Below are 13739 nucleotides of genomic sequence, written 5' to 3' on the forward strand. Positions count from 1 at the left end.
AAGTACACATAGTCTGGAGATGGAACCCAGTATATATTCTATTAAAAAGAGCGCATAAAGAGAATGCTGGGAGACTTTCTTGCACCGCTTCTTCTCTCTCAGAGCACCATTTGTTTCCGAAGCGGTAGTAGACATAAAAAGAATTCTAAAGGAATCAACTTTGAGAAAATAAATGCCTTTTATGCCTTTGCCGCTTAACCTCTCCGTCTAAAGGTCGGTAAACGGGTGTTTTTGGATTTATACACACACGGACATATAGCCATACCAAATATTATTTTGATTACAGATTTTTATTCATTCATTTGCAGTCACTACTGTATACGGAGGGAATGGGTCAAGTAAAAATACATAAAATTGTGGCAAATCTTTTTTAACTCTTAATAAGGTCGCGTCTAGGTCAATACTTAAGCCTAGGTCGTAACTTGTAATCCTAAACTTACAATATACCAGCGAGTAGACGAACAAAGCGAGTAAAAGAGAAGGACATACCTATAACGGAGATAGAACGAGGAAGAAATGGAAAGGGAATTTATTGTGACTAACCGATTTTGAATGACAAGTCGTACACTTCCTATTGACAGGATAGTTAATATTTATTATTAAAGTGAAACTTTTATTACATAGTCTGAACCGTTTTCGTCTGTGTGTTGCATGTCGCGTGACAGTCGGGCGGCGCCTATAGTTCGCAGCAGCTGACCGGCAAGGGTGCTCAAGCTTGAACTGCTGGCGATCTACCTCAAAATTGTTAGACTACGATCGATTGGCTCTGAGAGGCTTCAAGTATGTGTGATCAAGGATTGTCGTCTAGGTAGAGTGTCACGATGACATAGATATTAGTTTTGCGTCAAGGTAAGTGTAGGTCTGCTCTTAAATGTCAAAGGTTCTTACAAAACAAACGCGTTCTAAAGTTCTAAGCTTAACTAAATAGTGACTTTGGATGTTGAATCTGCATGACACTGCATGTCCTGAGCATACTTTTCATAAGATGGTAAATAAAAAAACGTAATTACCGATTTTAGTTAATATACAAGATTTTTTTCTCGAGATCGACTCAAATGGTACTCGCGATCGGCCTGTCGATCCCTATCGACCGTTTGAGCACCTCTGGTGTAGTGTATAGACTATTACTCATTTGTTCCAGTGCTCCACGCTATTTTCTTTGTTTTTATCAGTGTTTCATGTAACTATTGTTAGTGTTTAATGTAAATGTTGTTATTTATTAAAGTAAAACTTTGATATGCTTTTAGTAAACAACGACACACCTATTGGTAAGTTATTCCATGTCTCATTACAAATTATCAGGCTCTCGGGTCGTCTAAACGCTAGTATATTTTAACTTATGAATATCTTAACTATACGTCTAATATTTCATTATCTAGCCTCAACATTAATTGTATCTTAACTTACTACAATACATAAGTTTTAAATGCATATTCGAGTATATTTAAATTTCTTTATAACATTATACTGAATGATTTGTGAAACACTCAATTCAAAAATAAAATTAATTAATTCAATTAAATAAATAAATCAATGTTCTATTATATCATTTCGGTACACCCTGTAAGTAATCTGTGGTGCGGACTTTCACTGGATAGTACTGTGTCGTTTAATAATTGTTTTCTTGAAAAAAAAAACTGCGGTTAATTTGCCAAGTTTTTTTTTATGAAAATAAGGGACGAGACGAGCAGGACGTTCAGCTGGTGGTAATTGATACGCCCTGCCCATTACAATGCAGTACCGCTCAGGATTCTTGAAAAACCCCAAAAATTCTGAGCGGCACTACAACTGCGCTCGTCACCTTGAGACATAAGATATTAAGTCTCATTTGCCCAGTAATTTCACTAGCTACGGCGCCCTTCAGACCTAAACACAGTAATGCTTACACATTACTGCTTCACGGCAGAAATAGGCGCCGTTGTGGTACCCATAATCTAGCCAGCATACTGTGCAAAGGAGCCTCCCACCGGTAAGTTGCATTACAACCATAAACCTTGTTGACTTTACTCTCGTATACTAACAGCCGTTTTCAATAACGTATCACTAGTTACGGATACATTGCTATCAGCTATCACCGTTTAATGATAAGATCTAATTTATCCATAGTTATGTCCAATATAGTTATATTATTAGTTATAGTCCAATGCTCTCTGTCGATAGTTTATTGAAATGTAAGTAAACGTAAAAGGATAGATAGGTTATTGAAAACGACCAATGTTAATGATTAAAACATACCATTCTGTCAATTGGGAAGGAGTTAGTCTGGGGAAGATGTTGTACAACGGAAGGGAAAAGGCAAAGACATTTAAAGATATACAAACGACAATACAACTAATACTATGCAGTCCGAGTCTGCGGGGATATGGGCTTGGCGTCCATGACGCGATTATAATTGACCAATCATATCGCTTCCCGCCAAAAGCGGTATAACGCGTCAATAACGACCTAATGATAATTGTGTTATTGCAACTCTCATAATTTGGTCGGATTATACACAATAATATACGACGTGTTAATTTTTATATTTATTAAGTAATCTAAGTCAATTGTACTTACCGGCTAAAGGTAATGTTACAGTGAGCTTAGATTTGAACTACAATTCGATTTTTACACCACGAAAAGGCATAAATATCGCTCTTCGTCTTGCGTTTCACGTTCTATGTCTGAATGCCGACTGAACGCGCATCAAACGTCATTTTGTTAGTAGAGGTCACTTGACCGCTGTGCGGTTTAATCGCCTAGTTATTATTGGTCTATATTTTTAAATGTCTTTTCGCGAAGCACACATCCAAACCCATCCGCTATTAATTTTTTAACTTATTGTAAATAATTTATTACTAAATGTTATAAGAACTTATTACTAATCTGTCCTTTTCTTAAAGGTTGTAATATCGAATCTAGTACTATCGAGGCCGCGTCCACTTTGCTGCATCTGAAAAGGATAAAAGCTGATTAAGGACTACATTCTCGACAAGACCATTCGATCTTATATACAGTATGGAACTAGCATATATGAAATAAATATAGGTACAATACTTGTTAGCATATTTGCTGACGATATACCAAAAATTAACAAAATCCGCGCATTGGTTTTGTTAAAAAGTATACTTTTCATTTTTTATAATATTGAAATATTCAAGTTCATTGAATCATTGACCCAGTTACCCAAATCTTATAGTACGTTTAAATTTGCTCAAAATGAATATACATACATATATATGTATACGCCTAATAGACGCGTACATAGAGTTTTTCTTCAGACAATTTTTGAGTGTGAATGTGAGAGGCATTATTATTATTATTATTACTGAATGGGTGGTAGTTTTTGACGTTCAATAAATGATTTCATAACCTATATATTTACATCTGTCATCGGGTAATTCTGCTTAAATTCGGCAGGCGGTCTACTGATACGTAAATATATAGGATATGAAATCATTTATTGAACGTCAAAAACTACCACCCATTCTGTATTATGCTGGCGTGACGCAGTCGTCATTAAGAAGAAAATATTAAGGAAGTCGTCCGCAGGGCATATGCCGCTCTTAATATACTAGCTGTCGGGCACGGGGAAGGGCATTGGTGTGTCACGCGACTTGTGTCGACACTCTGGCTACTTCTCAGGTCTAAGTTACGTTAGTTGGTGCTGGGGCTGCTGCTTCGACTGCCGAAGACAGCAACCGCAGCAAATATGTCGGTCTCAGTGAGTCATACATCTTTGTGCCGTTTGGTGTCGAGACAATATTATCTTCGCGCCTCAATAAGGCTACTGGAAACCCAAGTGCTGGCAGGTATTTCGGTCAACGGATCAGCCTAGCTATCCAACGCGGAAATGCTGCCAGTATTCTTGGTACGCTTCCACGTCATGATAGTTTTAATTTTATGTAGTCATAGTATTGTAAATATAGTTATAAGATTTGTTTTGTTTGAATAATAAATATTTATAGTTTCATATCCTATTTTGAATAAAAATATATGGCCTGTGACAAAATAACGGTCAGTACCATGGTTGGGCGTCGCGAGCGTATGTTATTTGTTGGAAATAATCATCATCATCAGCCGCAAGACGTCCAATGCTAGACAAAGGCCTCCCCAGAAGATCTCAACGACGATCGGTGCTGCGCTGCCCTCATCCAACGTATTCCGGCAACCTTGACCAGATCATCGGTCCATCTTGTCCTACCAACACTGCGTCTTCCACTAGGTGGTTGCATTCGAGGACTTTTCTGCCGGTGGCGGCCATCTGTCCGTCGAACTTGTCCTGCCCAAATAATACAATAATGTGAACCTTTCATCTTTCATGCTAGTTACCTTGGAAACATATCATGACATCTCAGCTCCGTCCAGCCAGTCAGAACTTCGTACAACATTGTATCCAACGCTCGGTCTGTTGAGATTTCTCCAGCCAGCATCCTGAGTGCCAAACTGGAACGAATACGGTGAAATAATGCAAAAAACCGTGTGATGTCGTGGGACACCGGATAGGAACGAAGTTCCTCATTATAAAAATATTAATTTTACTGATTTACTAAAAAAAAATGGGCAGTTTCCACTGTCTAAAATAAAAATAAAAGTGTGTGTATACTTATGTATGCACGCAAGAAGTTAATACTTCTTTGGCGTAACAAAACAAATCCTTAAAATAATTTATTCGTCGTGCTATTCTACGTTTGTCGAAAGAACAATATTGTAAAAATCGTGAAATAATAATTGTGAATAATTATTGAATATTAACGAATACGGCTGTATTGGCTTGAACCCTGACCTAATAATGGACGGAGAAACCAAAAAATTAACTAATGTCAAACGTCAGAAAATTTCTGAAAACTTTTATTTTTAGATGTCGTTGTGCGCGCGCAACGTAATAGTCAAAGAAATTTATCTTCAATAACATCAAAAAGATATACATAATGGACATGTTTTGCTTTTATGTCAATGTAATTTTGCAGTTATAAACCTTTTTAAATATGATTTAAATATTCGTTTATTGTATTTTGGTTTGGTTTGGCCTTGTAACCACTGCTCTAAATAAATAAAACAAACAATCAATGTATTTCGTCAGAAATGTGCCAAATGTCAATAATGTGTCAAATGTCAAAAAAATTGTTGTCAAACATATGGAACAGCCTGTCCGGTGGTATTTATACAGGTCAGTTAAACTATGCTTACCCATTAATTCTTGCCATGGTCCCGTAAGGCGCGTTCAATTTAGCCGTGGCTCCTAAATTCTTGCAATACAACATCCATACACAATCTAAGTCCGTGTGTATTTCATCAGCGCTACCAACACTTGAGTTGTCATGTTTGAAAGATGTTTGCAGGTGATTCAGTGCGTGTGTGTTGGCATCTAAATTACGCGACATTTGGTTCTGAATGTTGGCACTCAACGATTCTCTGTTTGTTAGCTGATTTAAAATTAACCTGTAATGTGTTATGAAAGTTATTTAAGTCATATAATATACTTCGATCATTAGCAAAAGGCATAAAAGGCATTAATTTTCTGAAAATTGATTCCTTTAGAATTCTTTGTAATGTCACTTCTAATATACTAGATACTACTACCGCTTCGGATACATATGGCGCTCTGAGAAAGAGAAGAAGCGGCGCAAGAAACTCTCCCAGCATTCTTTTTTGCGCTCTTTTTAATAAAATATACAATATTCTACTGTCATTGCTGTTGCTATAAAATATCATAATCTTGTCGCAGGCTGTCCGATCATTTAGATATTCAGCTGTGGAGTAGTAGGATTTACGTCTAGATAGACTATGACAGCTTTGGAAACGTCGAAAAAAACCGATTTTCAGACCTACCAAATTTATCGTACTACAATTATTGTATTCGATTGCCATCTTGCAACCTTATAGCAGATTTGTGGATGAAACAGAATAATACAAAAATCGCGATACTAAAATAGTTGTACATCGTAGAAGGGCGAAAATTTGAATTTGTAACTATTTCTTAATACTGAATCATAATAAAAGAAATGAAAAAAAAAATGTCAAAAATATAAAAAAATATTTAAACACCTTTAACATTTAGGGTGATGAAAATATGATGTTTTTAGATTCTCAGACCAACCCAATATGCCCACAAAATTTCATGAGAATCGGTCAAGCCGTTTCGGAGGAGTTTAACAACAAACACCGCGACACGAGAATTTTATACATTCGATATATTTTCTCAAAATAAATTAGGAAATCTCTACAACTATATCTATATATTATATTATGGAAAACGCGACGTTGGAAATTTCATTCCTTAGCAACCACAACAGTAGCGTAACCCAGCGGTCTCCTTCAAATTTATAGATACCTACGTCACAGTACATATGTCTACTGTGCCTAGTTGCCTACGTTGTATTCAAAGCGCAGTCGAAACCAGGGGTGGGACAGACGCCTTAAAGTGACGTTTTTAGAAGACTGTAGTGCCATCTGTTAGTTGGCCCGAAAATGAAAGCTTTGTCAGCTGTCACTCGCTTTGAAACCTTTTAACTTTTCTTTATTTGTGTCACTGCCCACTGGTCATAAAATGGCGGCTACTTCTAGCGTTTGCGCATGTATGTAACTCTCGTGTTCCTTTTTGCATATTTACACTACTAAATCTATCCTTTATGTTCTATGTTTTGACAAAATTAAATAACTAACTCTACGCGCAATTTCAACATGGTAAAAAATTGCGATACCTGCATTAAAAAGTAGTGTTAGTTATTTTAATTGCGTCACAACATTAAAAATAAATTTTATAATTTCGAGGAATATTGTTATTTTCGGGGCCAATCTCCAGATGGCGCTAGTTTTCAAATAGACAGCTCATAATGCGTAGAGAGGGCTCTCTTTTCCCTATATATTATTACACTCTTTGGTCGAAACACAACTGAACGAGAACTGTGCGTAATAGACGCGTAGCTAGAGTTTTGCTTCAGACAATTTTTGAGCGTAATTGTGAGTCTGTTTGATTATTGTACATCAATGTTACTTACTTAGTATTTTTATACGCCTTCCCCAACTGTATGGCGGCTCTTGCTGTACTCATTCCTATTTCGAGAACGTTTTCTAGAAGATTCTTTTCGATACCGAAGTTATCTTCTTGGCGGTTCTGGCGTTTTCTGAAATTTTTAGAAAATTTTAATAAGAGAAGTAATGAAGCCGATTTAATTGAAGAGGAATGAATGAACATATAAAATAAAGTTACAATTTTATCATAATAGTTATAGTAGCACAATTAGGTGAACTTAACGCTATTCGGCAATCTCTTCCAGGTAACCTAAAGGTGTAGGAGATTTATTTATAACTTGACATCATCATCATCAGCCGGAAAATGTCCACTGCTGGACAAAAGCCTCGTCCGAAAATTTCCACGACGATCGGTTCAACGTATTCCGGCGATCTTGACCAGATCGTAGGTCCATCTTGTGGGGAGCCTACCAACACTGCGTCTTCCGGTACGTGGTCACCATTCGAGGACTTTACTGCCCCAACGGCCATCTGTCCGTCGAACTATGTGCCCTGCCCACTGCCACTTCAGTTTCGCAATCGTTTGGACTATGTCGGTTACTTTGGTTCTCCTACGGATCTCCTCATTTCTGATTCGATCTCGCAGGGAAACTCCGAGCCCTCTCCATTGCCCTCTGAGCGACCATGAGCTTTCTCATAAGGCCCATAGTTTGCGACCACGTCTGTGTACCGTAAGTCATCACTGGCAACACACTGGTTGAAAACCTTCGTCTTTAGATACTGCGGTATTTGGCATAAGCCAATGAATAACCATAATATAGGATGTATATACACCCTATATTTTTATGCCAATAAGGGATGAGACGAGCAGGACGTTCAGCTGGTGGTAATTGATATGCCGTGCCCATTACAATGATGTGCCGCTCCGAATTCTTGAAAAGTCCAAAAGTCGAAAATTCTGAGCGGCACTACAATTGTGCTCGTCACCTTGAGACATAAGATGTTAAGTCTCAATTGCCCAGTAATTTCACTAGCTACCGGACAGACTAAGTACTGTCAAAAGTTAATATTAAAAATTAAATAAATATAACGTACCTATTTCCGAGTGATTCCGTTACTTATGTCTCAACGTGCATTTTAAATATGTAATATCTTCGAAAATGTGTGGCGGTCCTCCACAGTGCGGTATTCAAGGATCTTTCTTTCACGTATTACAAAGCTGTGGAATGAACTTCTTTGTGCGGTGTTTCCAGAACGATACGACATGGGTACCTTAAAGGCCGGCAACGCTCCTGTGATTCCTCTGGTGTTGCAAGAGATTGTGGGCGGCGGTGATCACTTAACAACAGGTGACCCGTACGCTCGTTTAACCTCCTATTCCATAAAAAAAAATATTTAAATTACATGCTGTTTGTTTTTAAGCCAAAAATTATGTGTGTAACACAAGAAGATAGACTTACCCCAAAGAATTAGAAGAATCAAAATGATTGTAAATTTCACTCCTCTTGGATTCTACTTTGCTTGGCTCCATGAATAATGCATTGAAAGCGAATACATCTGGATCTTTTAACATCTTATTCCGAGCACCTTCCTGAAAGATAAGTGTACAATTCTAACTAGTAATTGGGTCACAGAATAAAAAAGGTAGATTATAGAAAATAAATACATATTGTTGCGTAGCATCGCTTCGACGTATATGACGAGAGTTGTCAAACTTCATATCGTGCAGCAACGTAAATGACGAGAGTTGTCAAACTTCAAGACATTGTTAATTTCAATACTCGTAGCTCAGCGGAAAGTGTTTACTTTAGACGCTGTAGATCCGGGTTCGATACACCTACCAGTGTATGGAATTTTTTGGGTTTTGTAAAGTTAAAGGAAGGAAAAAAGAAAATAATAGGAAATTTCTAGTAAGTTCAGGCTCAAATCGAACAGAAAAAAAGGGATGGAAAATGTGTAAGCAGAATAAAAATAAATAAAAGAATTTTCTAGTACAATTTAAATTTAAAGATGGAATGGGAGAATCATTTTGAAAATAGAACAGATCCGGGGGTATATAAGGCGTACAAAGCGTGGCCTACAGCAGTTCTAGTTCTCACTCGAAAGTGTAAAGGAGAAGAAGAAGAAAAGAATAAGTAGTGGAAAGTGGAAGTGTTCCAAGAAGAAGAAGATAGAAGAGACTTAGTGTTCGGTGCGGTGTGACGCGTTGAAGGTACCGCCGCCCACAAGAGGAACAGCGGCAGACCGACGAAATGCAGAATTCAGAAAAAGTGAACGTAAATAAAGACTCGTTCCTATAAGAGGAGTATTATTCCCAATCCCTGACCCACTCTCGTGTCAATATATTCACTTAATACCACAAACTTAGGGTATGTTCCGATATGCACTGCGACCACTGTACAGTGTGACGTCAATTTATTATACTGTGAAGCCGTTCCTTTATAGCCAGTTACTGGTTACTATTTAAAACGGAATGCAATCCCGTATACTGTCAGCCGCATTTTTTGACGCAGCATTCAAATGAGTGTATTAAAGTTTTTTAGTTCATTAAAAAAAACTGTTGTTGGAGTGCTGTCAAATTAAAAATATTTGGGATTAAACTGTAGGTATTGTTTATAAAGTGTTAGGCACTCGATGGTTTTGACTGATCACGTAATCAAAGTACTGCGAGTACGTTACCTCGATAACGCCAGTGCTCACAGTAGAATATGGCGGCGATTTATGCCGTCATATATTACCCTAGGGTACTGCGGCAGTATGCTGATAGTCCATAACGGAACGAATTTTTCTACAGTGATAGCACTGTGCAGTGCTCGCAGTGCATATCGGAACATACCCTTTGTATACTATCATAATAGACAAACACTAGATCATTACGGTGAGACTAAATTTAAAATGATCATGTGTGATGGCTAACAGATGTGTTAGAGAGTGAAGTGTGTAGTATTTTGCTTTTGGTCAATCCCTATGACAAATATTGATAAACAGCGTCATATTCATGTATACAATATTTTATTATCTAACACATTTTTTATTAATATACTGTTTAGAATAAAGAAGATAAACATAACGAAAGTAATATTGAAGAATTACCTGTGATATGTTTCTTTAGTTGGATTGTTTGCTATATGTAACAACACAATCTAATACAGAACCCGACACCGTTATATTTTTTAATTAATGTCCGTTAAAACAGAACAATTACGATAAAAACACTAAAATTTAACGGTGAAATTTATAGGAGACTAATGGACACTAAATTGTTTCAAGACGGTGTCACAGTCCATCTGTTCCGTCTCTTTCTCACACCTATGTTTTTGTGCAAGGATAGTTATCTCACTCTAACACAGGGTTCGTCTATTACGCTTGTATACTAGGTTATTGCTATATAGAAAATATATCTAAAAATTCAATTTAAGCTCTGTTCAAACTGAGGCGAATAACGCGCGGGAAGCGGGACTCGTTTTAGCGTAATTCGCTCGCTTGCTTAGCCTCTCAAACTGACGCGACTTCCCGCGTGTCATTTTTGGTTCTTCAGTAGAGAAACATCATGCATTGTGAGATCAAACAATCCCGCCGGGCGTCTCTTGTTTCGCTTCAACTTGAGCGACTACTCGCGTCAATTTGAACACGTCCATACAAGTTAGCTGACACAATCGGCGCCAACGACTTCCGTCCCGCGTCCCGCGCGTTATTCACCTCAGTTTGAACAGAGCTTTATATGTCTTTAGACAATAGAATTGTTGTTCGTATAATGAAAATAATGAAAACTTTCCGCTCACCTGATTCTCCCACGCCATCTCTTGAATATTATGTAGAAGCATGACATCCAACGTCAAAATACCAAACGAAAGTAAACTGGTGCTGTTTGTCAAGATTATTTTCCGACTGCTATTGTCAAAAGTATAATTACGATCGCCGAAATACATATCCCTCAATTTGCTCATAATTATTGTTATATTCCCTTCAATTAGACTATCGTTTAATGCTTTTAGGACTTGTCCAAACTCGTTTTTGTCCTCGCGATTTTTGCCAGTCTCAAAATCGGCGTCCGAAGTTAGCCAATCGTGTAGTTCTTGCACTTTTTCAATCAAATAACTTGTCATTGAATTGCTCTGCATATAGTCATCGTACAGATTTTCATCGTTATAATAATCTTCGTAATCATCATGTTTAAAATCAGTTAAATACCCGTCGGATAGTTTTATGTGTTGGTTAAGAAATATATCAGGTAGTGTCGGTTTAAATTCTGGTATTTTCTCGGGCAGTTTCGCCTGATCTTTCTTCTCGATCTTTCTCTCTGGATGTTGCAGTGATGTATCGTGTGCTGGGTGTAGTTGAGGTTTAAGGGCAAGATTTGTATCTTCTTTCTTTTTGTTTCTGTTCGATACGATGTTTTTGAATATTGATAGTTTTTCGAGGATCGGATATTGTATATCATTGTTTATTTCTTCAGAGGTTTCAGCAGGTGGTTTTGTACGACCTTGTGGATATGGAACGGCGTATACTGGCGACTGAAAATAATTTTATATAAATAAAATAAATACATGTGTGCAATTCACACATGGTAGAAGTGAAGCTTCAAAATGTTGGCTTCAAGATAATGAGACGAATGTAAAATTTCGGGAAGAATAATAATAATAATATCGGCCAACTGGTCAGAAGAGGTGACAGCGGCCTAGGAGTATATATAACTCCTGAAATGCCTGATGCAGAAGGCAACGGGAAACCACTGCATTATTTTCCCATGAAAGTCGTCATGTCAGTACAAGCAACGAATAATAAGTGGCCATGCGACCCGCTTAGCAACCGGCCCACGATGCTGCGTCCGGGGCAGTCGGTGTGAAATGGACTACCGGCCATGTGGATGTAGGAAACCAGGCAACACATGGATCTGTGGTCTGAGTGAAACCCACTGGAAAGGAAATGGCCATTTCACAACGGACACCCATGTCGTTTATTTCTCCGGTAACGACAATGCACGAAAAGAGCGGCAGTTTGCGACGAGTGGCGTCGCATTGTGAAACAGGCCACTAACCTCGACGTGACGACCACGACCACTCTGACAAGAGTGTAACGCCGAAGTAGAAGAATAGTAATTGTAGGTTTCAGTAATGACCATAGTGATACAAAGTTTGATGATTATTTTATAGTTTATTCGGTATATATTACATAGATTTATTCAGACTCAAAGCTGTAAGCTTTGTATCTGCTGGTTATCACTATTCATCAGATTGTGAATCGCAAACGATATCTTTATTCGATAGATGAGTCGCATGTAGCCTATTCGTAACTTTTGCTTTACACATAGTGAAACAGTGCCTAAATTGACAACCTGTATATCCCGGGTTCGTATAACGGTAGGTGCAAGCATTTATGATGAATATAGATGTTTGTTTTCAAGTCATGGATGTTTAAATGTATGTTTATATGAATATATGTATGTTTAAGTAAGTATATTGTATTAAATATATCATTGACTTGTAACCCATAACACAGGCTATATATGCTTAACTTGGGGCAAGATAATTTGTGTAAAAAGTGTGTCAATATTATTATTATTATAAATAGTGTTATTGCGAAAACCACATAAAAACATGTGTTTTAAGCCTCAGTTCTAACTCATGGACGTAAGATAACTCATAACTTTTATAATCCCAGAAAATGTCCAAAACAAATGTATTACGAAATTCAAAGGAATTGGACAAAAACGTTTGTGTGTTAAAGGTTACTATAACATAAATGACCTTCATAATGATACAAATTGGGAATGGAGCGACCAGCAACCACATAATAATGAAAAAAAAAAACAATCCCGCTTAGTTTCTTGCGCCCGTTCTTCTCAGGTCTGAGGCATACTGTTACAAATGGGTAGTAGTGTTTGACTTTCTATAAGTGATATCAATTCCTATTTTGAATAAAAATATTTGAATTTATATATTCAATATTCCATCAATACAACAAAAATAAATACATACATAAACTCACGCCTTGTTCCCGTCGGGGTAGGCAGAGACAATAGAATGCCATTTGCTTCTATCCTTACAAACCTCACGCGCTTCCTCTACATTCATTACTCTTTTCATGCATGCTCGCCGGTTGCGGGTGCTTCGGAACTCTCCTTTTCTCAAAACGTCCCCAATTTGGTCGACGAATGTTCTACGAGATCTCCCGCGACCGACTTGCCCACACACTTGCCTTATATATTTGATGCGTCATTCTTTCTTCACTCATTCGCTCCGCGTGTCCAAACCATTTCAGCATTCCTTTTTCAGTCCTTGTCACAACATCCTCTTTCAAACCACAGCGCGCTCGTATTACCGCATTCGGAATTCTGTCAGTCAGTCTTACCCCACACATACTACGCAGTGATCGCATCCCAACTGCGTTAATTCTGCTTTTATGCTTCTTCTGCCATACCCAACTCTCACTTCCATACATTAACGTTCCAACAAGCATTCCATTGTGTACAGCCATTCGCGCTTCTATTGGCACATTTTTGTTGTGCCTTTATGTTTAGAAAAAAAAATGTCCATTATAATTGGAATAATTTGGGGCCAAGCCTTCACTGCTGTCGGTTATTCTATTTTATGTTTTTAATTACTTACGGCGATTTCAGCGTAGACTTCTCGGGGTGCGTAAGTCTCTGTGGTGCCCCACCGTGTAATTACCACGGTCGCTAGCACCAATACCGCACACACAGCGAAACAGGAAGCACCGGCTATGATCCATACTTTAAGCGGCACCTGAAAAACAAATATTTTCCTTTCAACCGCATTTAAAAA

The 13739-nt window shown here is 37.8% G+C and overlaps 1 protein-coding gene across 1 annotated transcript; it reads right to left on the reverse strand.

Moving 5' to 3' along the window:
* Window positions 1-354: 354 nt before the first annotated feature.
* Window positions 355-12707, reverse strand: LOC126973594 (uncharacterized). The gene is made up of 9 exons (XM_050820926.1): window positions 12702-12707; window positions 10737-11468; window positions 8455-8545; window positions 7705-7725; window positions 7570-7573; window positions 6981-7106; window positions 5170-5421; window positions 4312-4425; window positions 355-2932 (listed from the first exon to the last, which is right to left on the reverse strand). The coding sequence occupies exons 1-9, from the start codon at window positions 12705-12707 to the stop codon at window positions 2845-2847; spliced, it is 1434 nt and encodes a 477-aa protein (XP_050676883.1). The 3' UTR covers window positions 355-2844.
* Between the last annotated feature and the right edge of the window lie 1032 nt (window positions 12708-13739).

Source organism: Leptidea sinapis, chromosome 2, assembly GCF_905404315.1.
Source record: "Leptidea sinapis chromosome 2, ilLepSina1.1, whole genome shotgun sequence".
In the NCBI taxonomy this organism is placed as follows: Eukaryota; Metazoa; Arthropoda; class Insecta; order Lepidoptera; family Pieridae; genus Leptidea; species Leptidea sinapis.